At 34.8% G+C, this 27411-nt stretch overlaps 1 protein-coding gene across 2 annotated transcripts in view; it reads left to right on the forward strand.

The window, feature by feature from the left end:
- The first annotated feature begins 2590 nt into the window (after positions 1 to 2590).
- LOC145690872 (uncharacterized) overlaps positions 2591 to 27411 on the forward strand; it is a 149648-nt gene continuing 124827 nt past the window's right edge. Inside the window, exon 1 of one of the 2 annotated variants that reach the window (XM_081766269.1) lies at positions 2591 to 3109. In XM_081766269.1, the coding sequence (XP_081622395.1) occupies positions 2751 to 3109 (359 nt within the window). In that variant the 5' untranslated portion in view covers positions 2591 to 2750. The remainder of the gene's footprint in view (positions 3110 to 27411) is intronic. The other variant, XM_081766268.1, reaches the window with a different exon arrangement.

The raw sequence follows: 27411 nt of genomic DNA on the forward strand, positions 1-27411 counted from the left end.
ACTTGGGTATTTGGTTTATATATGTTTCCTTGCTGAATATACCCCACCCCCGCGAAGTAAATTGGGCTCAGTAAACCGGAAGTGGTTAACCGGAAGTAGATAAATTTGGTATAGATCGATTTATTTTGTGAAGCTGAATCCATTGATATATATATTGCATATGTTCCGTTGCTGATTATACCCCACTCCCGGAAACTAAATTGGGCTCAGTAAACCGGAAGTGGTTAACTGGAAGTAGTTAAATTTGGTACCGGTCGATTTGTTTTGTCAAGCTGAATCGATTGATATATAGATTGTATATCTTTTGTTGCTGATTATACGCCATCCCTGGAAACTAAATTAGGCTCAGTAAACCGGAAGTCATTAAACGGAAATAGTTAAATTTAGTATCGATCGATTTTTTTTTGTCAAGCTGAATCGATTGATATATAGATTGTATATGTTTCGTTGCTGATTATATCCCACCCGCTGAAATGAAATAAGGCTCAGTAAACCGGAAGTAGTTAAATTTGGTACCGATCGATTTGTCTTCTCAAGCTGAATCGATTGATATATACTTTGTATATGTTTCGTGGTTGATTATACCCCACTCCCCGGAAACTAAATTAATCTCAGTAAACCGGAAGCCGTTAACCGAAAGCAGTTATATTTGGTATCGATCGATTTGTTTTGTCAAGCTGAATCGATTGATATATAGATTGTATATGTTTCGTTGCTATTTATATTTCACCTCCGGAAACTAAATTAGGCTCAGTAAACCGGAAGTAGTTAACCGGAAGTAGTTAAATTTGGTAACCATTGATTTGTTTTTTCAAGCTGAATCAATTGATATATAGATTGTATATGTTTCGTTTCTGATTATTATACCCCACTCCCGGAAACTAAATTAAGCTCAGTAAACCGGAAGTGGTTAACCGGAAGTAGTTAAATTTTGTACGGATCGATTTGTTTTGTCAAGCTGAATCGATTGGTATATAGATTATATGGGCCTTTTTCAGAGTCGTTTTGACGTGTGATTAGTGTCATACTAAAAACCTTGACTACTGTAGCAAACATTACTAGTCGAACTCTTTAGTATGGCTCTAATCAGGCATCAGAACGACTCTGCATAAGGCCCTATATGTTTCGTTGCTTATTATACCCCACTCCCGGAAACTAAATTAATCTCAGTAAACCGGAAGTGGTTAACCGGAAGTAGTTAAATTTGGTATCGATGGATTTGGTTTGTCAAGCTGAATCGATTGATATATAGATTATATGTTTCGTTTCTTATTATACCCCAATCCCGGAAACAAAATTAAGCTCAGTAAACCGGAAGTGGTTAACCCGAAGTAGCTAAATTTGGTACCGATCGATTTGTTTTGTCAAGCTGAATCGAATGATATATAGATTGTATATGATTCGTTGCTGATTATATCCCACCCCCGGAAACTAAATTATTCCCCGATAAAGATGGATGGATAGCTTCTGAAACACGAGAATAGCGGTACGTTCGAGTGAACTACACTGGCGACAAAAGATCTCACTTGAACGAAATCTGAACTAAAACAGTATACATCCGGGTTCCATTTGACTTTCCTCTGGCTGCTATAAAAAGCAAACAATTGCCGAGAGAGCGATCGTGACTAACAGTAATGCCAATTGAAGGGAAATTTCCCTTGGCGCAGGGAAATTTTGAGTAAATTTTGGAGAAAAGGGAAAAATGGAAATTACTTGTAATCTCTCAATATTGCAGGGAAATTTGAACCTCTCTTCAGTCATTTATAGATTGAATGGGCCTTATGCAGAGTCGTTTTGTAACGTGATTAGTGCCATATTAAAGAGTTCGACTAACATATGTTTCCTGCAGTAGTCAGACCTTTAGAATGACGCTAATAATGCGTATGTGTATGTGTATGTGTGTGTGTGTAAGTTTACAAATTTTCTGGTGACTGTGCGCACAGAATTATAAATTCTTAAGAATTCCGCATCTCTAAACTTTGATTTAGTTTGTATTGTGCTTACGAACATTCCTCGTGTACAGCCAAAGACAGTAGCAGCTAGAGTTTTCTTTGTAACTGTTCGTATTCGTTTCAGTAAATATGGGAATGCTGTTCTTAAGTAAGTACATACCAAACATTTATTTAATATTTTCTATGTATCTTAGGTTACATTAATATTAAAATCTATAATGATATCTAGGATAAAAATTAAATTTACATTATTTATTTTATATTTTTGATGATTTATTTAGGTTGTCCGTCCTGATCGAGGTATTTATAGGGTTTTTCCTCAGTCACATCAGGCAAATGCAGAGATTGCACCTTTAACATAGGTCCTGACCTACACCTTTCCATATCCTTTTCCCTCCTCCATCGCGACGCCTTAGATACCTAAACAATAAATCAAGTTCAAATTCTGTATAAGCTCAAAGGAAGGCTGTCAGGTATCTGCTTGTATGTGGTTATAATGTTGGGGTGAGAAGGTGGAAGCGAAAACGATTAAAAATACGTTTACTAAAAACAGTACTTGAACAGTTTGGATGAAGGGAAATTTTGTCCGGAAAAGGGAAATTCTAAAGCTTGTGAAGGGAAAACGGCTCTGAAGGAATTGGCATCACTGGTGACTAAGGAAATAAGCAACTACAGAAGAAGATTGGAAATATAAAGTTGATTTTGTGAACGATCTTGTAAATCTTTTCATTAACACTGGCAACATAAAATATACGGGAAGTATAAGAATAGTGTTAAATTCTTATTTTTCAATTCACAATGGCTGGTGAGGCGCCTGTTAAGTTGGAATTCTCGTGCAAAGAAGAAATTGCTTTTGACTTACCTCAGGAAGATCCACTCGAAGGGAAAGGGTGGACACACGAACTGATGACTGACAAGAAAGAGTTAATATTATCCACAACGGAAGGAGAGGAAACAATGGACAAGGATACAGCTATGTGTTCTTTGGATGTGGAACTAAACGTTGATAGAGTGAAATCAGAATTAGCAGTAGATCCTGAATTTGAAAGGGATATAGAAACGCCTAGAAAAATAGTGGTTCAGGAGACTTGCGCATCGTACTCTAATGACTCCCAACAATTAACAACAAAAAGTTTAAATTCATTTCGCCCAGAAAGGTAATGTTCAATTTTCCATATACTAATTTGCTCAGATTGATAATACGGTTACATGCGTTCGGAAAGTTTGTTTGTTAAAAGCAATACTTCACGAGAAATATTTAGGTATGGGGGATATCTCGAACGTAAGTTGGTAATCTACAATTTAGAAATTGCATGGCACTGATAAACAAGCTGTATACCAAATAAAAATAAGATCGGTACGACTCATACAAATCTTATATAGTTCATATCTTGATGAACTAATTATTTCTTTATTATTGATTACACATTTCTCACTAATTCTTGCACGTCTTTAAAATATGCGTGCTCGACAATATTGTTTTATTTATATAGAGACTTATGTAAAATAAGAAATCGTGAGAATGGTATTTATCCTAATATTTTCCAAATTTAATCGTGGAATGTATTATATTGGAACAAAAACTATGGACGTTTGTGTATTTACTTAGAATTTAGCTCAAAGGTGTCTAGCCTCATTTTTCCGGAGGGATTCCAAAGACATTAGCAAAATACAAGATATAAAATATTTTAACCATCAATGGATGCTCATTAATTGTAGAGGTCCATACATCAAACCATTCCATAGCTGCACACATTTCTTTCAAGGAAGTCGACTTTTTAGATTCCCAGGAATTATTTCTAGAGTATGGACCTAAATTTCTCAATATATAATCACTTTAGAAGCTTAGTGAACGTACATGATATGTGAATTATTGTACAAACAACGCTAACCAGCATGTGCTAGATGGCCGGTAAAAATAAAATTGCTATGCAGATTAGTGCATTACGCAGAATGTTGGTAAACGAGGATAGCGCAAAATTCTGTAATTAGGATAAACTTACATGTCTTACGTGTTGATTGTGTTCCTGTACGTTCCTAAGTATTTTATAGGTAACATCCTGAAATGCTTTCTTCGCTTGTATATTTGTGTTTCAAAATAACACAATATAATAGGGACGTAATTCCCTAATTATATGGATTACTTCCTTCCCAAACGTTTTTCTAGTTTTGTGTCATGTTTACCACATTCAGTTTTCGCTTACAGTGGTAACTAGCTACGATAACACGGGGTTACTTTGCACATCGGGCATTACTTCCCACAAAATATGAAAATCGATTCAGTACTCTGTTAGAAAAACCATGAACTGTAAACAGATTGGTGGTAGTTCATATTTTTCTCATTGGGTGTCTGTGTACAGTCATATGGTACTTTGTTACTGTGGCGTCATATATTCCGTCTGCTTGTATCTGTGTATTGCGGTGAGCGGGTAATTGAATTTTGGTTTCATGGCGACGATCGTGGCAACTATTCTACAATCAACTTTACTGAATAAATAACTTACTTCTTTTCATTTTTAGTAGTTAAGTTTAACAAATTTGGATTTGTGCTTTTTACAATTTAGAAATTTATAAAAAAATCCCTAGGTGGAGACTACAAAGAAAGTTTCAATTCGTTCTATTTCAAGCCCTTTTCACTTCATTTTTTTTTTTATTGCGCTGCTCTGAGCCTATCCTAGAAGTATGTATTTGACATCCAGCTATTCCTAGTAGAAGAGGCATGTAGCTCGCGAGTATTTTTTTCTTTTTAAATGAAGATGAAAGTATTAATGTCCGTACTGACAAACAATGAAAGGAATTTTGATTCGTAGCATTAAACTTGTTTGAAACTTCGTGATCAGAACGGCTACTACTCTGCGGATGGTATAATTTGAGACCGTTTCATTTCTTTTAGGCGAGTGAAATAAATTGAGATCTTATTTGAGAATATAAAAGAATGTAAGAATATCCCAGGTACAAACCATGAAAAATTTCCCAACCATTCAATTTTTAACATCTTTCAATCTATAATTGGTATTGCCAGTTATTTTGCTTCTAACTGCAGTGAATGTAATTTGAGATAACGTCTTTCTTATTAGGTGACCGAAATAAATTTTGTTACTCTGCTTTTAGATTTTAGTTCGAAGTGAGAATGGCCATAGATACAAGTCCCGCAGGATTTTTTATTTTTATTTAAGAACAATTTTGGAATAGAAGATTAAGAATAGATTTATCAATACAAAATAACTATGAAAAGTATCTCTTTTGACAAAATAGAATCTTAATATATTTAAAAAAATTGCCCGACGTCGGTTTCTTCTTTTTGGGTTCCCTTTAAAGGGGGTTGGTCATTATAACTACAAATCGATTTCTAAGTAACGTTAGTTTCAATTTTTGTTATGGAGCAGCAGCATTTTATCAGATAATGTTCTCGTTGTACTGTTGAAAAGGGTATCTTATAAACGACTTTTCGTTCTTCTACATAGAACTGTAGAACTTCTATATAGATCATCATTATTATTTGAATTTATTTCAGAGCGATGTTAAATCAAATTTCATTGTGGGTTAATGAGATGTACACATAAAATGCCAGCGAAGCGTTATTTATTTATTGATAAATTAGCCCTGTACAGTCCAGATTAAGAATATCATAAATACGATATCATTAAGTACATCCCGCCTTTAGAACAAAATTTCTTATTATGATAGAAAACTACATCGTATAAGCTGCATTTCATTCTTGAATTTAGGTTTACATTAGTAAAGTACGATGATGGTTGAGTCCAAGTTTTTATGAGACAAAGATTTAAACTGCTTTAAGAAAGATTATTTTAAACTTTTATTATCTTTATTACACGGGAGAATATATTCTGTGATCCAATCGAAAGTGCAGGAACGTGTGAGTACAACGAACGAAGACAGACGAAAAGGTTATGGAGCTAATGGTTTATAGTTTACTTGTGTATCAGTTTTCTGATATATGTTGTGTTTCCACGTATTTTTGCCTTTCTTGAATTTACACTTTTCTCAATTTTTAAGATCTTTTCACACCATTTTAGATTGAATTCCACCAAGATATGAGTTTTCTATTATTTTGTCAGTACTTGTTTGTATTGATAGATTTTTCCATACTTCATACTGCCTTTTTGGACAGGTCCATTTTTTTTTTTTTTTTTTTTTTTTGCATTTGAAGCTGTAAACGCTGAGTTATTCCATATAAAATCAGGAAGTTCACGAGGGGAGCCTTAAAAATTAAAGTTAGATTTTATATTTCAAATGAAATTGACGTTTGTTCGATTTGCACTTGCTTATTTCTCAAAGCTCATAGGATACAGGCGTGGGTGTCGTTTTTAAGCTTGTGCATCACCCTTTATAAGAATTTCCATTAACAAACCTGGATTTCTTTAATTTGTACTTTGGTTTTCTTTTAAGATTTTAGCCTGAATTTTCCGTTTTTTGTTGACTATTTACAGATTTGTCTAGGGCACTTGCCTCATGCCTTTTTCTTCCTTGTAATTGTCTATTTCCGTTGCTTTTCTTTTCTTGTTAGTTATAACTCAGTAGGTTACAAAAATGCATTTTAAATGTTGCATCGTCCTTGAAGATTAAACTCATTATTTTTCTCCTTCGTTTCCTTCTGCTTTTCAACCCTTAAGAGAAGATATGTGTCTGTGAGACACCTATGGTTTTTCTTTGTATTACATTGGCAACACTGATTCACTCAATGTATCGGTTCTCTTCATACCTTCCCATTATTTAGTTGTATGTGTGTCACAGTAGTCCATTGTTGGCGTTAATGCCTGAGTGAACATTTATTGATGAGGCACACATTTCCATTATCGTTTATATTTTTGCCTCATTATTGGACACACATTTCCTGAAGAGAGTTTTTCTTTCAAAAATTTTTGTGGTTAACTTTTATTCACCATGAAATAAAAGCTATAGAGCTCTTGAAACATACTATTTTGTTTGTATGAGATTTTATGTATTTGCAAAATATAGACCTAGTACCTCGAGAAAGAAATTTAAGAATGAAACTGTAAGATCAGCAGATACGTATTTCACGGCAAAAATTCCAAAAATTGCTGAAAGTAGACAAGGTATTTATATTATTGTCTTCAGTAGATTCTGACTGAGACGCCTAATTTTTTCCTGAAAGTCTGGAATTACCTACTGACAGTTAGGTCGATACCAATTCTGATACAGTGCCAGGTGTGAGGTCAAGTAGTAACAGAAGTGTCAATGTGAGCAACTCTAGTGAAGTTTCATGTGATAACGAAGGCCTTAGATACAGAGGTAAAAACAGGCTTGTTTGGAATTGAAATGAACCACTAAGAAACCGTAGGGTTCTTCATCAAAACATAGTCAGAGGGATGCCTGGTATAGTCACTAATGTAAGAAATCTGGGGAAAAAAATCCTGTCTACTTTATGTGATGATGGTATAATTCAGGAGTTTTCAATATGAAGTTGAAAGAAAATTGAAACAAATTTGAAGTAAATTAGAGGAAAATCAAACTACAGATCTACTGACTTATCTGAAAATAAAGCCCTTATTGCTCTCCTAATATTGTGTTCTATTTGTAAGTCAGGATACAAAGACACGTATTTACCATTTTCAAGACACTTTGGGACGACCTCTATTTAAAGCTACCATGTTCGTTAAACGTTTCCAAGCTCTTTTGGACAAATAGCACATTTGAACAGGGTAGCTACATGTGGACAAATAGCATATTTGAAGGGTAGTAATGTGTAGAATTATACTAACTTAAAATTTGTCAGTTTTTAAATTTATGTACTATTTTTATTTAGATATTGAAATATTTTCCGAATTTATATTCCAATAAAACCGAATTAATATATGTAATTCTTGTTTATCATATTTTGCTCGAAGTACAAAATATAAAGTTTCATTATTCTACATTACACATACGTTTTTTAAAAGAAATATTGCTTTATACATGTCCGTGTCCCACAGACACGCACTTCCTGTAAGCGAACAAAAATAACGTTTCCTGTTAAGGGTTAAGATATTTTCTGAATTTAAAAATTACTCTAATAGCATATATTTTACAAAAATGGAGATCCTAAAAGAGCTGGGAGTGAATCAAAAAACTAATCCTTCTTCTTTGTCTTCAGTTAAATATAATGTTACTATTTGGATGAATCCTTCGCGATTAATTGTAATCAGTATTGTCTTAAAATCGATAGGATAAAGCGCAAGTAAAATGGAATTAAAACAAGAAGAAACTGCTGGTAATCAACAGGGATATCATCTAGAAGTTTGTTCTTGGCTTTCGTTTCATTCTTCCGAATATCTCTTTTCCATTTTGTCTATTGCCAAACAACATCTGGAACTACAAACATGTATTATAACGAACATTAACAAAACGGAAGTGATGTTCACCTGTTCCAGGTTATTTCGAGAGAAGATAATTTTGTTTATAACAAATTTTCGTCTTCGTTTGTAAAGATTTATAATTTGTGCTGCAGTAATATATGATTTTTTTCTTGTTTTCCTTGTTTTTTTCTTCTCCCGATATTCTTTACTGTATATTGAGCTAAGTTCTGAAATTAATTTTCTATCCATTTGATATTATCCCATGTATCTGCATTAGCTGTTTCTAATATCAATAATGTTTTCGTTTTTACCAGGGTCATAATGAGAAGCTGTGAGGAGCGTAGACATAAAATCATTAATAATGCGCACTGACTGTAACATAGGGACGTTATTTCATATGCGTATTTTTTATTAAATAGGCTGATCAACAGTAGTATGTGGAGTATTATTACAAACTACTGTAATAAAACGCTGTGTTTAAACGCTCAAAATTGTAAGTGAAACGCAGCGAAATGATAACTATTACGTAATAAGTTACTAGGTTTAGAAACACCTGCTCGACACACAGGTACCGTAGTGAGTCATCAAAATTGCCAGAAGGCCATTTTATAACTTTTTCGTTTGTATAGAAAAGTTTAATCGAATATTTCTGATTCAGGCCTTCACATCCGCTCACTTTTCCATTTTTACGGTATCTATGTTTTGTCTACCGTTCTCCGCAGCTTCGGTTTATGACACAACGTTGGTACGGACGACATCGTGATTTGCCGTAGCAAAGCTGGGATAAACGCAACACACAAGTGAGAGAGAGAAAGCATGTGTAAACTTTTGGAAAAACAGCGAAAATCATTATGAACGTTACGATTATATTTACAAGGTTCTAACAACGACAAAAGCCATGATTTTATGGCCACAGGAATAACCCACGCAGTTAAAAGAAAGAAATAGAAGTGTAAAGATATTTCACCAACACTAGCCTCCACTAAGCACTGGCCAATAAAATTTAAGATATCTACAAGAAAAGTAGAAAACAAATTATTAATGTGTTTTGAGAGTAAAATATAGCTTGTACCAGCCGATACTTGAACGCGGCTTATTTTAAAAAAATAGCATGACCTAGTTCCGACGTATTCATGCGAGAGCTTGTAAATGTTATTTTCGAAGTTTTATTTACGCTGTCAAAACATTACATAACAAAGCTAAGAAAAGTCATTTCCGCATAGATTATTGGTGAGAACACCTTCTTCAAGAGGTGGAACTAGCTACGTAGAATTATGAAATCAAATATGTAAGCATCCTTAAAGAACTAGTGTGAGTACAGTAAATTTGGGAAATCACTCTTTAAATCGTCGCTTCCACCATGTTCACCCCAACGATAGGTAGGTGGGCAACATGGAAATTTTGAAACTCTTCCCTACCTTGGGAGGTGAAGCAGATCAACAATACGAGAGGAGAAGACATGTAGACCGACTTGAGAGACCCGTTTTCCTATAAAAGATGTTTCCCATTATCTTTTCAATTAAATATTAAATTACACACCTTACAAATTTCGGGAGGACGTATGATAAGTGGCCCTGATGGACAAGCAGATGTGATTGTAAAAATTAAAACAACCAACATTTAATGAAACAAAGATTCAACCAGCAGAATTGATTGATAATAATGTTGATCACAATATTTTAAGAGAGAGAGAGAAAATATGTCAACACTTATAATATTCCTGAATTACATTATGAGCTTTTAAGCGTATTGTTGTAGTTACATCGTTAGCGTCAACCGTTGGGAAATGTCATTACAGCCAGGGGACACCCACAAAGAGGTCCACCGGACCCGAACCCTCAAATATATATATATATATATATATATATATATATATATATATATATTTAATGATTGTGTTTTGTCTGTACCAGGGAGCACTCATGGAAAGTCCATCCAATTTGGATCGCATGAAATCTTAGTGACTTGACATACATATGTGCACTTCCTTAATAAAACTATACTTGACTTAGCAGTGAAATTATTATTCGTTTATTTCCGACGAACAAAGAAAAACTTAAATATTTATATTGGCTAATCAGTAAGCGCAAGAATTTCTCTAGATTAGGGAAATTTCCCTCAAACTACGAACACTGCTTGTTATTGCTGCGATACCCATGTAACTTTTACAGCACGAAACTACAATATCAGGTTATAAGGAACATATTTTTTTCTTTAGCATAGGACAAATACACTCCCTTTTCGAAAGCAAAATATAAAAATTGTTCATGTGGTGCACAATTTACGCTACTTGGAAATTATTTATGGTTTACTCGGACGCAGAATAAGGTCATGTCTGTGTCTTGCAATATTGTACCCCTCCCAACTTTCGACACTCTGAACAAAAGTTTCTGGGTGCACACCTGATTACAGTTTATACCTTAAGAATGTAACTACAAACTTCAGTTCATAAATAATACTAATACTAAGAAGAAGGAGGAAAAGCAACAAACCATATTGAATAGTGACTTTTGAATGGGAATTATATGCGTAATTGTTTCAGTTTAGCAGTTCAAGAGTTCAGCTTCTTTTTTTCTTTCCTTTCTGCTTTTTAGTGTACCTTAATAATTTGCTCTGAAAATCGTAACTGTTCAAACATTACTACAGTATGCTATAAATAAAATAATAACAATAAGACTGATTTATCACACATATATAAACAAGAAAAAATTACTACGTCAATAAGTGAATTACTTGAAAGAATATAAAAATAATTTACGTTAATGAAGCTATCAAATAAAAAAAGTCGCATACAGCTCAAGTCGGGAGGTCACTATACTGCCCACTATCACATTAGTCCAGGTATTTTATTACATTCAGGCACAAGACCATAGACCCATATTAAAAAAAAAGTCGATAGGCGGACGAATATAGACATTATTAAACGTGTCGAATGCAAGCATCATTAAAATTGTTATGTGTAAATTGAGGTAAATTAATAACATTATTTTCATCCAGTATAAAAATTCTGGGGAGGGCCAGCTTTGCTTCTAGGAGGAGCCGGCACCCCCTGGACCCTTTCTAGTTCCGCCTATGTCAATTCCTGATATATGCTTGTGCAATGTGGCAGTGGTGATGCCTTGAGTCGCTCTTTCTCGCTCGCTCGCTCACACTCTATTTATACAGAATATAAAAGTGGATGTATGTGTGTGTTTCAACATAATTCTGATATATCTAGAGGAATTTTAACTATATTTCTTACAGTCTGGAAAAGAGTACTGTCGGGATACATATCAAAAATGCTAGAAACGGTTCGAAATTAGTATCGAATCCATAGTTTCGTGGTCGCTTAGATGAATAGTTCTACTTTCAGTTCAAGTCCAATTAAGCTCCCATTAGCACCCAGGATGGTTACGTAGCGACATAAAAATATCGACGACAATCGATATTAGAATTCAATCGTAAGTTTTCAGCGCCGCTAACAGTGCCGCATTTCCCATTAGTCCACATTAGTCCCATTGCCTAGAGGGCAACATATTTGCAGCGTGCGAAGTTTAAAACTTGAATAATATCTTAATTTTTTCCTTATGAAAAAAGTTAAAAATCAAGAGCAAATATACTATTTCATGAACAATCCTCTTTTACTATTGTAATATGTTTAATATTAGCGTTAGAAACTTAAAAATAATTCAGAACATGTTTCACATTTGTTTTTTTTTTTTTTGTTACGTAGTTGTAGCTGTATCATCTAGTGAGTGGTATTTAATTGTAATAAATTCACTAATTAAGCATATTCGAATTAAGTTTTATTTTTAAGTTCGGGATGAAGGGGCGGAGAAATATGTAGTTATTGGGGACGACGAGAGCAAAAGTGCGTATGTTTAGCCGTGAATTAGAGATCATCTTTTGTTGTAGTTATGTAGACCTTGAATTCTTTTGCTGTTTTATTTCGGTAATCCCCGGGAGAATATTGGGATGAGACTGTGCTTTTGACAATTTGTTTTTGGCAATACACGGGAGAGTATTGGGTTATATTAGTTAGCCGAACATGGTGTTGATTTTGAATAAAAGGACAAATTGTTGGAAAATAGAAACAACAAATGAAGGATATTACTATCTAGAAATAAATAATGTGTAATCGTGTTGATGTCCTTCCTTCTTGCCATGTAAACAGATCAATGTAATAAAAGTTAAATGCTATATATATATGATGCACTGCCACTATACATATATATAGTGGCAGTGCTTCAGTAGTAATTAAGCTGTCCGAAAACAAAGTGAACTATCATAACTCCATTTTCGAGCTGTCAACAAGTATGTGTAAAACTGGAAACCCAGGATGTCAAATACCACAAAAAAGGTTGATTGCCACATAGTCCAAGACCCATAATATACCCCCGTAAAAAAATCGAGGTCCAGAGAATTTGATTTTTGATTTATGTTCTCGGATCATTATTGAATTAATTTAGCTTGCGTAGCCATTTCTAATCCGGGCCAATTAGGTTCTGAACGTCATTTTAACCCTTTCGATACGGTGTGCTTTTTGATGTTTTCGTCGACGAAGTTATGCAGGTGCTGCAGCTTCCCTAATTATCCTATTGAAATTTTCTATAGTGCGTTGGGTCGGCTAAAGAAAAGGTTTTCAGATGATGGTATATTTGTTTCAATCTAGATAATAAGAGGGAAATTATAGAGGGAAAAGTGGGATTTTTTCTAAAATGTTCACCTAAAGTCGGGAATTAAAATTTTTTATGGCTGGAAACACTGCCACTAGATAGATGCAACTCATCTTAAAATAAACTTTGGTACACCACTAATATATCCTAGAAGTATGATGTTGATACCTAACAAGCTAAGCATGTAATTTTTAAAAAAAAATTATCATTCGGCAAAGAATGTCTAAATTCATGAATAGAAATAATGAATACAATAAGATAAAATACATAGAAATAATGAATACAAGTAGATAAAATACATAAGTTTGCCTATGGGTACACAATTTTAAATTCAAATTATAAAGAATACTCATTATAAGTAATGAATACGTGTACATAAATTTCTTTCATTTACATTTGTATTAAATACGTCTGACATTTTTCTTAAGCTATATTAATTCAATAATGATGTAAAATTACAAATCTAAAATGAAATTTTGTGAAACACGATTCTTTTTACAGGTGTATATCATGGAGCCTGTATTTAATTATATCCATTTGCAATTACGCGTTTTTACAGTCACTTGCATTACATTTGCAGCTTGATGAACATTTCAGAAGAGCGTATCGGCAGGAGCATCTTTTCGTAGCGCAAGTTTTGCAGTTGCATGTTCGTGTAAGTTCACTGGGTAGAGGCTTTAAAAATTTAATAGGTTTAAGAACACCATCAACGTTTTCCCATCCAAACTCACAGGGGTCTTTTGGAACATACGAACGATTCAAAACATTTACACATCTTCTGAGTAAATAAAATGCTCTTTTAATGTGTCCATGCACGGACGATGACGTTGGCGGAAGGTCACTTAGTGAAACTGATCTCTTAAACTCACTGTAGCGAAGTTCAAAAGTGTCAACATCACACTTTGTTTTCCACACTCGCACAAGATACTTTTCGACGTCTTTAAAGTCACATTCGTCGTCATTTTCAGCAAATTCTTTTAGAAACTTCACTGGTTCAGCTCTTAAAGCTCCACGCTTAGTTCCTATTTTGCTCATAATGTCATCACCTGTGAGAATATGGGCCTTGATGAGAACATTGCAAATCTCTGAGTTGAGTCTATGGTACAAAATATGAAGAGGGATAAAGCGTCTTTTTTCACCTGTTCCATAACGTATCTATAATTCTTCCAATCCTTGACTTATGAAAAGTGAAACAAATCGAAGTAACAGAATAATTACATCTGTGTCATTCGATAGAACAATTATTCGCTTCAAACCTTTTCGAACTGCCCACTCTACATGTGGAATGACACGAAGGTCAGCTTCCTCCAATTTGTGGTTCAGTTCTTCCACAATATGGCCTGCACCGTTTGAATATAGTTGTGCCGGCATCAATTCCTTATTAACAATCATTCCACTAGCAATAATTGGGAATTCTGAGTTTGCTGAAGCATCAGCAATATTTCGCCGCATTAGCATCTCCAGATTAAGCTTGTTTGATGTAGATGACCATAATTTATCATGTTGCAAAGGTAGAGGTGTAGAATTTGTTATGCATGCAAGTTCGATCCACCCAGTTGTAGACATTCGCCTGATTCTCTCACATTCTTTGAGTGAAAGTTCAAGATAACTGTCAAATATGATATGCAGTTCTTGCAGAGTGCATACTGATTTTGATATTTGTAGACCTCTCTGAACAACCTCTCCAAAGTTTTTCATGGATGACAGCTTGACCGTTCGCAATTGGGACATAAAATCCATAATAACAGCAGTGTTTAGTGCAGAGACTGATTTGAAATAAAAATCGTCAGGTGAAAGATATTTTTCTAATTCTTTAACGAGTGTGTGTTTTACTGGTTTTGTCGCAGCATCTCCATCAAATAAGGCGTTTGTTGGAAGAAGGTCATGAGACAGAATGTTCTTGATAGATTCCTCCCTTTCTTTTGCCACATCTATCTCTCTGTGGGCTTGGGAAAGAATTTTATTTGAGATCACCAGTGGAGATTTTCTGGTTGCTGGTTCTGTTACACTGTTCCAATTAAAGCGTGGAAGGTTAGCTTTATTGATTACGTCAAACAACGATTTTACTTTCAATACAAACCTCTCCTGCTTCAGCTGTGTATATAATTCTGACCCATGTGGAAAGATATCTAATTGACGTGTTTTTACATCATAGGAGCTACAGCATTGAATCGTCCTTCTCTGTCTTTGATCACGAAGTGTCCTTGAACAAATTTGTTGTGAAGGTACTTGTTTTCTACTTCTAGCTTTTTATTTTTTCCAAATACCAGGACCCATATCTCACATAGTTTATACAATCGAATTCACGAAACACAGGAATGAGTCACTCCACAGTCTTCACGTGCAGTTTCCAGTCACCTTTTCTATCAGCATGTACTAAGTCCTTCACTAGACCGATTAAATTCACAACATTTCCCCAGTACTTGCAGAGCTCTGACTTAACCTCGCACTCTTTGATAAACTCTTCAAACTTGGCTCTTAAGGTTTGTGATATTGAACGAAGTGTAGTGAATGTTGCCTGGCTTTGCATTGTGTCCTTCAAATGAAGTGCGTCCTGTTCCTTGCACACTTCTTCCATAACGTCTGCGAAATCTAATTTGTTATTCTTCTTCCAGAAGGCCATCCAACGCAATGTTTCTATAGCCTCAGAGATGGTGAGCATACCCTGTAAAGATCGAACATAATGAGTTCCACTCAATACAGATTGCACAGTTTTGGTTCCAAAGATTTCAGTCTCAATGAGTGCATCTTCTATGCCACATCCACTTAGATAACTTCCTACACACCGCAGGGCAACCTTTGTCATGTGAAAAATGCCCATAATTGGATAAAGATCACTAAATTCTTCTGGATTGCTCATACGGATCTCAGCGGCAATACGGAAGACACCTTCGTCACAGAATATTGGGAGGATTGGTTGATCTTCAAGCTGAGCACGCACATTTTGGAAATTTTTTAGAGCTGTATATACTGTTGAGTAGTTTGTAACAGGAGATGGTATTACTGGTAAAAAGCCAACCTTTTTCAATGAGACGGTACTCTGTGAGATTAGAGCATGAATTCCAGCCCATGGAGGAACAGGTTTGTGCTGATCTTTCAGTCCACACCGAATAAGAGTAATAACAAATTCAGTTTCCTTGGTTTTACAGACTGCAGTATCGGGCACTACATGATGCATATCCTCAGCTACTTTGAAACTTTCTGGTAAAGTGGGAGGTGTTTTTGGCTTGTAGTAGTTTTGCACACACTGACAAGGCAATTGTGTTGTAAGTTTACAACTTCGTTTCTGTATATTTAATGCTGACACTGATTGCTTCCCTGCATCTAACTCATTGACACGGTCTTGAAAAAGCACCATTGCCGTGTCATGTGTGCCATATGTGCCAGACAAAGAAGAGCTGTCTTCAAAATCAACATTATCAAAGGCCGCAATTGTAAATGCTTTGTTTGTAAAGTGACTGGGGAGTGGTGTGCTGTTAGTTTCACATGATTTCACAGCGTAAGCTGCTAACAAGTTCCTGCTCCGTATTATGTCGTTATAACTTGTGGATGCACCTATCCTATTCATTGAAGTGATAAGCTCTTTACTTTTGCACTTGTCATAGATCGCGTGAGCGGTCATCATGTGTAGTGGAGTTTTCTTTTTTCCGTGATGTAGGTCATAAAACATAATTTGATAAATACAGTACATTTGTACAGCCAGTCGATTCATGGGATTGTTCTGCTCTTCTTCGCTTATATTTTCAAACCCATCATCAGTGTTGTTGTCATCTATTCCTAAGTCAAGGGAATTTGCTTGTAATAGTTTTCCTTTACTGATATTAAACAAAACGGAAAAAAATGTCAAGAAAACGTCTGGCATTCTTGTTGACTCCCATGATTTGCGGAGCTCTGAGGCATCACAAAATTTGTCCGTAAGTCCAAAATCTATGTCTTGCAGGACTTCTCTTAAAATTCTTCCTGCTGATTTCACTGCATCCTGCGATCTTATTTTGGCTGCAAGATCTTCAGGAGTCAGATCTGCTGAGAATACCATAAGTGGTTCATTTTTTTTTGTTAGACGGAAAGAAACGAATTTTGTCACCGTACACTCTCACTAGAAACAATTTAATCTCATTGTTAAAAACACATACTGTTTCATCAATGTTGGTCATTAATTCCCTGATATCACTGAGTGTGAATCCGTACCCAGCACTCAAGAGTGGTTCTAAAACCTCATTTGCTTTTTCAAAAACCGCGAACTTATCAGAACGCTGAAAGCGATGCTTCTTTTCCTGGGAGCTCACGGCACGTTCGTACCTCCGAACATATGCACGCATACAGTTTCCGTGGGCATACAAATCTGCAGCAAACACGTGAACCTCACTATTAAGATCAGCAACACGACTGAAAACTTCATCTTGGAAGAAACTAGCTGCAGATAGAAACGCGTTTGCTCTTTGAGACTCACACACCCTGTATTTTACTCTTTCATCATTCCCTTTCGCCCTTATTCTGGCTAAACCACAGATAATACACGGAAGGTCCTCTGGTTTGTGATGAGATGTTGGAGGTGGGCGAGGGGTTGCCATAGATCTTTTAAGTTGATGGACACTGGATTTGGCCGAAGCTGCCTTCTCGGAACACTCAGAATCTTGTTGTGGTACACTGGTTTGTGCTAGTTGTTGATGAATTCTTTCCAGGCTTTTCTTCATTGTGTATGACTTGTAGCACTTGTTGTTACAGTGATAAAATATTGGCTCCTGTTCACCAATCAATTTCAATCTTTTGTGGACTTCATCTTGTCTTATTTCAGCTGCGTCTCGAATTCGCTTCTGTCCAGCCGTGGTAGATGTCAGTCTTTCGTCTGTATCACTTTGGCATATAACACATTTGTCTTTGTGGAGTGGGTTCACAGAGTCTATAGCTAACAAAAGTTTATCAGGAGATCTCAATCCGCTGCTATCATCTTTATCACTCATGTTTATGTCACCAAGTCAATAGAATACCTGCATCACACAAAAGATAGAATATGAATATTTTTAAAAGATAGAATGATATATATTCTAAATTACATGTTTAGCTTGTTAGATATCAACATGATACTTCTAGGATATATTAGTGGTGTACCAAAGTTTATTTTAAGATGAATTGCATCTATCTAGTGGCAGTGTTTCCAGCCATGAAAAATTTTAATTCCCGACTTTAGGTGAACATTTTTAAAAAAATCCCATCTTTCCCTCTATAATTTCCCTCTTATTATCTAGATTGAAACAAATATACCATCATCTGAAAACCTTTTCTTTAGCCGACACAACGCACTATAGAAAATTTCAATAGGATAATTAGGGAAGCTGCAGCACCTGCATAACTTCGTCGACGAAAACATCAAGAAGCACACCGTATCGAAAGGGTTAAAATGACGTTCAGAACCTAATTGGCCCGGATTAGAAATGTCTACCCAAGCTAAATTAGTTCAATAATGATCCGAGAACACAAATCAAAAATCAAATTCTCTGGACCTCGATTTTTTTACGGGGGTATACTATGGGTCCAGGACTAACATCGTTACATCACCTTTTCTTGTGAGTTTATCCACCACTGTTTCCAAAGTGATAATTTATCACAAATTATGAAAAACTACAAAGTTTAATTTGGGTGCTGATAGTTTGAAAATGCATTTTGTTCACTGTTTTCAGACAGCTGAATTGAGGTCTCCATAATAAAAGAGATCCAAGTTATACGTGACGTTTCCAATAAGTTTTATTTTATTCGGAAAACGCTCTCCGGATCACAATATCCAAACTTCAAGAACCACATCGCATTCTACTCTACCAATGAGTGAATTGTGTCGTGGTTATCGTCCCAGCTATATACAGTATTTCACTATGGAGAGTCAAATTCCTAGGCATAAATTTACCTACTTCAAAAGTCACTTCCCCTGTCCTCCAAGGTTTTCACCTTATGTTTGATGTAGATGTATTATTGAGTGTAACGGAATAAAATTATGTGGTTTTGAAACTTACAATTTTGAGCGTTTAAACGGTCTGCGAGGATAGTTTGTAATAATACTCCACATACAACTGTGGATCAGCCAATTAAATAAAAAATTCGCATATGCTATAACGTCCCTATTTTACATTCAGTGCCCCTTATTAATGGTTTTATGTCCACGCCCCTCACAGCTTCTCATTATGATCCTGGTAGAAATAAGAACACTGTTGATATTAGAAAAATCCAGAGGCCAGACTAATCCAGAGGCATGTGATAACATCAAGTGGTAAAATAGAAAATTAATTTGAGAACTTAGCTCAATATATAGTAAAGAATATCGCGAAAAGAAAAAAACAACGAAAACAAGAGAAAAAGCATACATTACTTTAGCACAAATTATAAATCTTTATTAACGAAGCCGAAAACTTGTTATAAGCAAAATTAACTTCTCTTGAAATAACCTGAAACAGGTGAACATCACTTCCGTTTTGTTAATGTTCGTTATAATACATGTTTGTAATTCCAGATATTGTTTGGCAATAGACCAAATAGAAAAGAGAAACAAACATAACAAAATGATATTCAGAAGAATGAAAAGAAAGCCAAGAACAAACTTTTAGATGATATCCCTGTTGATTGCCAGCAGTTTCTTCTTGTTTCACTTCCAGTTTACTCGCGCTTTATCCTATCGATTTTAAGACAATACTGATGAGAATTAATCGCGAAGGTTTCACCCAAATAGTAACATCATATTTAACTGAAGACAAAGAAGAGAAAGCAGCTTTTTGATTCACTCCCAGCTCTTTTAGGATTTCCATTTTTGTAAGGTATATGCTATTAGGGTAGTCTTTAAATTCAGAAAATATTTTAGAAAACAGAAGGAAACGAAGGAGAAAGGGATTGAGTTTAAACTTCAGAGACGATGCAATATTCAAAATGCATAATCGTAACCTACATAGTTATAACTAACCAGAAAAGAGAGGCAACGAAAATAGACAATTACAAGGAAGAAAAAGGCATGAGGCAAGTGTCCTAGACAACATTGTAAGTAGTCTACAAAGAAACGGAGAATGCAGGCTATAATCTTAAAAGAAAACAATAGTACAAATTAAAGAAATCTAGCTTGTATTCTATGAGCTTTGGGTCATCAGCCAGTTCTAATCGAACAAACGTCAATTTCATTTGTAATGAAAATCTAACTTTAATTTTTAAGGCTTCACTCGTGAACTTCCTGATTTTATATGAAATAACTCAGCGTTTACAGCTTGAAATGCAAAAAAAAAAAAAAAAAAAAAAAAAAAAATGGACCTGTCCAAAAAGGCAGTATGAAGTATGGGAAAATCTATCAATACACACAAGTACTGACAAAATAATAGAAAACTCATATCTTGGTGGAATTCAAACGAAAATAGTGTGAAAATAATCTTAAAAATTGAGAAAATGTAAATAAAAGAAAGGGAAAAATACGTGGAAACACAAAATATATCAGAAAACTGATACACAAGTAAACTATAAACCATTAGCTTCATAACATTTTCGTCTGTCTTGGTTCGTTGTACTCTACTGTTTCTGCACTTTCGATTGGATCATAGAATATATTCCCCCGTGTAAGAAATATAATAAAAGTGGAAAATAATTTTTCTTAAAGCAGTTTAAATCTTTGTCTCATAAAAACTTGGACTCAACCATCATCGTGCTCTATTAATGTAAACCTACATTCAAGAATAAAATGCAGCTTATACGGTGCAGTTTTCTATCCTACTAAGAAATTTTGTTCGAAAATCGGGATGTACTTAATAAATTCGTATTTAGAATAATATTCTTAATGTGAACTTTAAACGCTAATTTATAAATAAATAAATAACGCTTCGCTGGCATTTTATGAGTACATATCAGTAACCCACAAAGAAATTTGACCTAACATTGCTCTGAAATGAACTTAATTAATAATGATGATATCAGCCTACACGAGTTGTATATAGAAGAACGAAAATTCGTTTATAAAATACCCTTTCTAAAAGTACAACGAAAACATTATCTGATAAAATGCTGCTGCCCCATAACAGAAATTGAAACTAACGTTACTCAGAAATCGATTTACAGTTATAATGACCACCCCCTTTTAAAGGGAACCCAAAAAGAAGAAGCTGACGTCGGGCACATTTTTTAAATATAATAAGATTCTATTTTGTCAAAAAAGATACTTTGCATATATATTTTGTATTGATAAATCTATTCTTAATCTTCTATCCTAAAGCTGTTCTTAAATTTAAAAAAGTACAAAATCCTGCGAGATTTGTATCTATGCCCATTCTCACTTATGTCTAAAATCTAAAAGCAGAATAACAAAATTTACTTCACTCACCTAATAAGAAGGACGTGATCTCAAATTACGTTCTCTCCAGCTAGAAGCAAAGTAACTGGCAATAGCTCTTAAAGTTCCAAACATGTTTCAGATAGAATGGTTGGGAAATTTTTCATGGTTTTTACCTGGGATATTCTTACATTCTTTTATATTCTCAAATAAGATCTCAATTCATTTCACTCGCCTAAAAGAAATGAAAAGGTCTCAAATTATACCATCCGCAGAGTAGGAGGCGTTCTGATCACGAAGTTTGAAACAAGTTTAACACTACGATCAAAATTTCTTTGATTGTTTGTCAGCACAGACATTAATACTTCCTTCTTCATAAAAAAAAATACTAACGAGTTACTTGCCTCTTCTACCAGGAATAGCAGGATGTCAAATATATACTTCTACGATAGGCTCAGAGCAGCGCTAACAAAAATTCGAATTGGAAACCGATTGAAATAGAACGAATTGGAACTTCCTTTGTAGTTTCAAGCTAGGGATATTCTTACAAATTTCTAAATTGTATAAAGCACAAACTCCTTATTTGTTAAACTTAACTACTAAAAATGAAAAGAAATAAGTTTTTTATTCCGTAACGTTTGTTGTAGAATAGTTGCAAGTAAAAGGTACAAATCCGATTCAAGTTAGGTAAATATTTCCAATCCTTATTCTTCAAATATACTCGAACTTTTGTTTGGGAATAACTGTTTTTCCGCTTCTGAACACAAAGGATATAATTTGAATTTGACTTACCCGTAATAAGTGAGGGAAACACATTTGTTACTATGTGATACAATATAAAATATACAATTATGTTCGTAGATAACAGAAACTAAAATTATCCATCTCTTCTACTCTTTACGTACTCTAAATTTTGGCCACTCATTTACGCGCTCTCAGGAACTAACGTGGAAGTGTTTCACTTCAGATCACGTTATCGCTATCCGATGAGTGAAATAATTAGTTATTTTCTACAACCTATTAAAGGATAAGAATATATGGTAAGGTAATATGGTAAACCACTTGCTCTTTCGTTACTTTTTGATTATTGCTAGTGCTCCTATGTTTGTTCTCTCAACATCGAGCTTATCATAACCTGCTCTAATGCTATTCGCAAAAATCTAAATATGTAGCCTACTAAATTTGCAATTCTGCTTTTACGGAAGTTTTCAAACAAGGTCTCTCGTGTGTTACTAGCATCGTGAATCATTCTTCATTTTTGTTTTTTACGCTAAAAGTAAAAAGGGCATGCGAAGATAAATACTACACTCTCGAAAAATTGAAGAAATATGTTATACATCACATTCTAAAATACAGGGAGCTGAACTGTTTGAAATAAATATTTAATATATTGAGCGTGTTCATTTAAGTGGCATTTTATTACGTTATGTTCATTCAAATGGGTATCATAAAGACGGTAACAGGATTAAAATTGTACGTCAAATATTATAATCTGACAAGTAAACCTTACGTTTGGGTGAATCGAGTTGCTGAGTGAGACACATATGAAAAAGTAGTACTACATGTGGTCAGTATTTCAGTGAAGTTATAGGTGCGAAGCTCCAGGGGTTTAGAAGATACAGCTACCAGAACATCACATGCAAGTACAGAATAGTTGTCATACAGTTGGAGGTAAAAGCTCTGTAAGACCTCTTGTAACGACAAAAGGTGAATAACAAATATATGGGTACATATTAGAACTAGGGGGAAGTCATATAGTGAGGGTATACCTGACGGCGGCCATCTTGAAATCCGCCATTTTGAATTAAGGTTAAGTTTTTAAAATATGAATAGGGTCATATGATACATGATTTAAGGCGCAAACTTAATCAGAATAACAATGGTGACGTTAATTTTGAATTACGTGCAATTGGTAAAAAGTTACAGGGAAATTAAATATTGTTGCAGCATATGTATTAGTCCTTTACCCCACCTTGTAAATTTTGTGTTAATGATAAGAATTAAATAAAAAGCAGGTGGATAAATATTAGGTCTATGGTAAGAGTTGCCTTGCTGGCGGCCATGTTCAAATCCGCCATTTTGAATTAGACAAAAGTTTTAAGCAAAACGCATAACATTGACACCTTATTAATAGCAAATTTTACCGTAAATCTAACGGTATAACCATTTTTGCTTTATCATTAACCAGCATTTGTTATCGCATGAACAAGTTGCTAATTGAAGGAAAAATGACCAAACTGGAATTGAGGCATAATTGAACTTGGGTCTTTCTTCCAGAAAAGTCCTCAGTTAGTACAATCAATATGTAGTTCAGAAAAGAGTGAATGACTTGCACAAATGCTATGCTCACAGTGAGCACACCTGACAAAGGCAGTCGAGTTACACTCGAGGAGTGACACATTTGTCCTTAACAATTCTGTCAAAGCAGTAGTCGTAAGGAGCGATCCATTTAATTTTGTGCTGGTTAATGATAAAACAAAAATGGTTATACCGTTGGAGTTATGGTAAAATTTGCTATTAATAAGGTGTCACTGTTATGCGTTTTGTTTATAACCTTTGTCTGATTCAAAATGGCGGATTTGAACATGGCCGCCATCAAGGCAACTCTTACCATAGACCTAATATTTATCCACCTGCTTTTTATTTAATTCTTATCATTAACACAAAATTTGCAAGGTGGGGTAAAGGACTAATATATATGCTGCAACAATATTTAATTTCCCTGTAACGTTTTACCAATTGCGCGTAAATCAAAATTAACGTCACCATTGTTCTTCTGATTAAATTTGCGCCTTAAATCATGTATCATATGACCCTATTCATATTTTAAAAACTTAACCTTAATTCAAAATGGCGGATTTCAAGATGGCCGCCGTCAGGTATACCCTCACTATATGACTTCCCTCTAGTCCTAATATGTACCCATATATTTGTTATTCACCTTTTGTCGTTACAAGAGGTCTTACAGAGCTTTTACCTCCAACTGTATGACAACTATTCTGTACTTGCATGTGATGTTCTGGTAGCTGTATCTTCTAAACCCCTGGAGCTTCGCACCTATAACTTCACTGAAATACTGACCACATGTAGTACTACTTTTTCATATGTGTCTCAGTCAGCAACTCGATTCACCCAAACGTAAGGTTTACTTGTGAGTGGTCTCTCTTGTTAGAGAAAGGACATTTGGCACACTAGCCCTTTTACTTTTAAATAAGTGTCGCGTGCAGCAGTGTTTTCGGAAAGAAACATTCAAGAAAGAGAAGACGAACAATCTGCATACTATACTTCAGTACAAAAAATTTGACATCAACCTAATCTGGTATTAGCTACAGAAATGGCTGAATCGATTGATATTCAATTGTACATGTCTGCAGTTAGCCAGACATGGAATTCATTTAGAAAACTTTTTTTTTCTTACGTTCCTGTCACTAGAATGAAGATCCTACGAGTAAAAGAACAGATTTAAATTTTACGCTAAAAATGGTGGGTGTGTTTTGCTTAGGAGGTTTCTTTACGCTATACAAGTGAGCAAGTGATCTACGACTTACGAGTTGAAAACGGGCGATTTCCGCAGATTCCGCTTTAATATGCATTTATGACTAACAGACAATGTTTTGTATATGGTACCAGATTATATCTGTGTTAATTTTATATTGAAGCACTTCGAAAAGTGTAATCTGAGTTGTGAATAAAACAAGGATTTTTTGTTAATGGTCGTAATATCAAAATTATTAGTGTTTCATGTTTTAAGTGCATGTTTCTTATTTTCGTATTAAACTGAGACATTTATATTTTTGTACTTTGAAATAGTTGCTTTTAACTCATATCAATATGGAGGCTAGTGTTTTAGAACAATTTCAAGCAATGTTGACAGAGGAATTAGAGAAACAATTAGAAACCATTGCTCAGAAAATGGAATTTAATATTGGACGTCTAGGACAAAAAATAGATGAATCTTTAAGTGAATTCCAACAGTCTGTAACAGAAGCGATTTGGGAGCGTAGGAAATAGCAAATTGAATGCCAAAGCTGACAGTTTACGTAATAATATCAAAGAAAGCTAATAACTCATTAACTGAGGTAGGCTGTGAATTAGTTAACGCGGCCAATCATATTGATTCAATAACTGCCGAGTTTAGAAATAGTGTAGTGGAATGAAAGAAACGTCTCACTGAGAATTGTGAATACATGCGAACGGCACAGGTTGTGTGTTTTCAAGCCACTAAAATACAACAGTGCAAGGAAGTGCAAGGCGAAACAGAAACCGCAAATATTCTTGAATTCGAGCCGGCCCACGTTGTGGAAGATATGTGCCGAATAAACCAGAAAGTTGATTTCTGTCAGGAAAAGGAAATATGCAGTGTAGAGATAGCGAAAAAAAAGTATCGTTATGTGTAACTGTAGACAATTATGTTTCTAATGTAATTGTTTAGCCGGCAAGTGATGCCTATGTTTCACACATGATGAACGGTGGAGCTGAGGTTGCGCGTACCCATCCTCTCGAAGAAGCCAGGGAAGGCTTGAGAATTCAATTGTTGGTTTTGTGTGGTAACGAATTTACAGTGTTGTCGTTTTTGTCTCGCATGCAAATGGTTTTGCGCGACTTAACAAATTCAAATTGGTCTTCGTAGCCGTGTATGTCGAACGTGAGTTGCATTTTAGTGCTGCAAATCCATTCCGACTTCATCAAATTTGAGTATTGTACGAGGAAACGACTTCAAATTCACAGTTTAGAGTGTAGGCGTGCGAAGAAAATTGTGTTTGACGTAGTGAAGGTCTCGTACATAATCAATCGGTCGGAAATGTTTACCATAAACAAGCGTAAAAATAACACTTCCAATAAAGCACGATGTCGAAAATATGTTTCCGATATAGAGCCGAAATGTAACACCAAGGTTAAGAAGAAAAATAAGATAGCCAATGATACCCAGTTGAATTTTGGTAATACATCAGTTAACATAAACTCTATTTGGAGGAGCACTATTAGCAGAATTAAAATGAGCAGACTTAGTCATATCAGTACATCAGATGCAACATTTATTAATTTTCAGTTGCCGAAATGTGCGAATTTTCAAGCTAGTACTTCACTATTGCGAAATTGTAAAGAGCGAAAATATAAGTGTAGGGCTACTCAGATGTAGAACAGTTGATTCCTCGTGATGATAACTATATTCGTCGACCTCCGTGTACAACGTACTCTCAGCGGGCGTGCAGTAGGATATAAGTTGAGAATAATAGAAAAGTACTTTGGTAAGCGTAATTCGGAACGAATTCAACTTGGTGCAACACCGGATCTGTACTTATTAACACAAATGTGTAATATACCAAACTGCTGGAAAAAGCTTGAAAATTGCTCCTCCATATACGAGCCTTGGTTAATAAAGTTTAAAATTAACATTGTTTTATTTCTTTTAAATTCCAAAAAGTGAGCCTCACGTCGGTGATATCCTATTGTTCCCGAACAAGCGAGCGAACAAATAGATTCAATTGTGAAGAGAACCGCGGCCGCCAGAGGGTTAATGGTCTTTGTTAAGTATCACTGAAGAAATCACTATATTGTGGGACATCCTGTATATAGGTTCAATTCACTGGAAGATCACCATGGAAATCGGTACACTGGTACATCACTGTACATAGTGGATCACTTTTCACTTGTTAACTATAAGGTTATTCAACCTATGTGACGATAAGCCAACTGTTGCTAAAGCCACCTGTTATATTTATAATCCCTCATTTAAGCCAGCATTATACCACCATTAATAAAAATGCTCATATTACTCATTTAAATTTGCAGTTTATAAGTTCTTTTCTTTCATTCACTTATTTATTTATTTATCTATTTATTTTCAACTGTGGGTTTCTCACCATGAATGGATGTATCAATTGATTTTCCAAACTTTTTCACTGAACATGTAACATATTTGAAGTCATAGTAAACACTTGAAACTAAATGAATATACAGGTAGACATTAACACAAAAATACTTAATTACTAAACAATAACAGAAAATGTGTATATTTCGGGAGTGTTGCCTAACAACGGTGTAAACGCTAAAGCCGAAATTCCTAATATGTGTATCTAGTGTAGTGTAATGTGTGTATATGTACCTTTTTTACAACAAACTTATTCAATACCCAAACCTTTTTATTCAAAAATATTTTGTAATATTCAACTACTAAATATAAACACATAATGTAGAAT

Source organism: Thermobia domestica, chromosome 7 (genome assembly GCF_964235325.1).
Source record: "Thermobia domestica chromosome 7, izTheDome1.hap1.1, whole genome shotgun sequence".
In the NCBI taxonomy this organism is placed as follows: Eukaryota; Metazoa; Arthropoda; class Insecta; order Zygentoma; family Lepismatidae; genus Thermobia; species Thermobia domestica.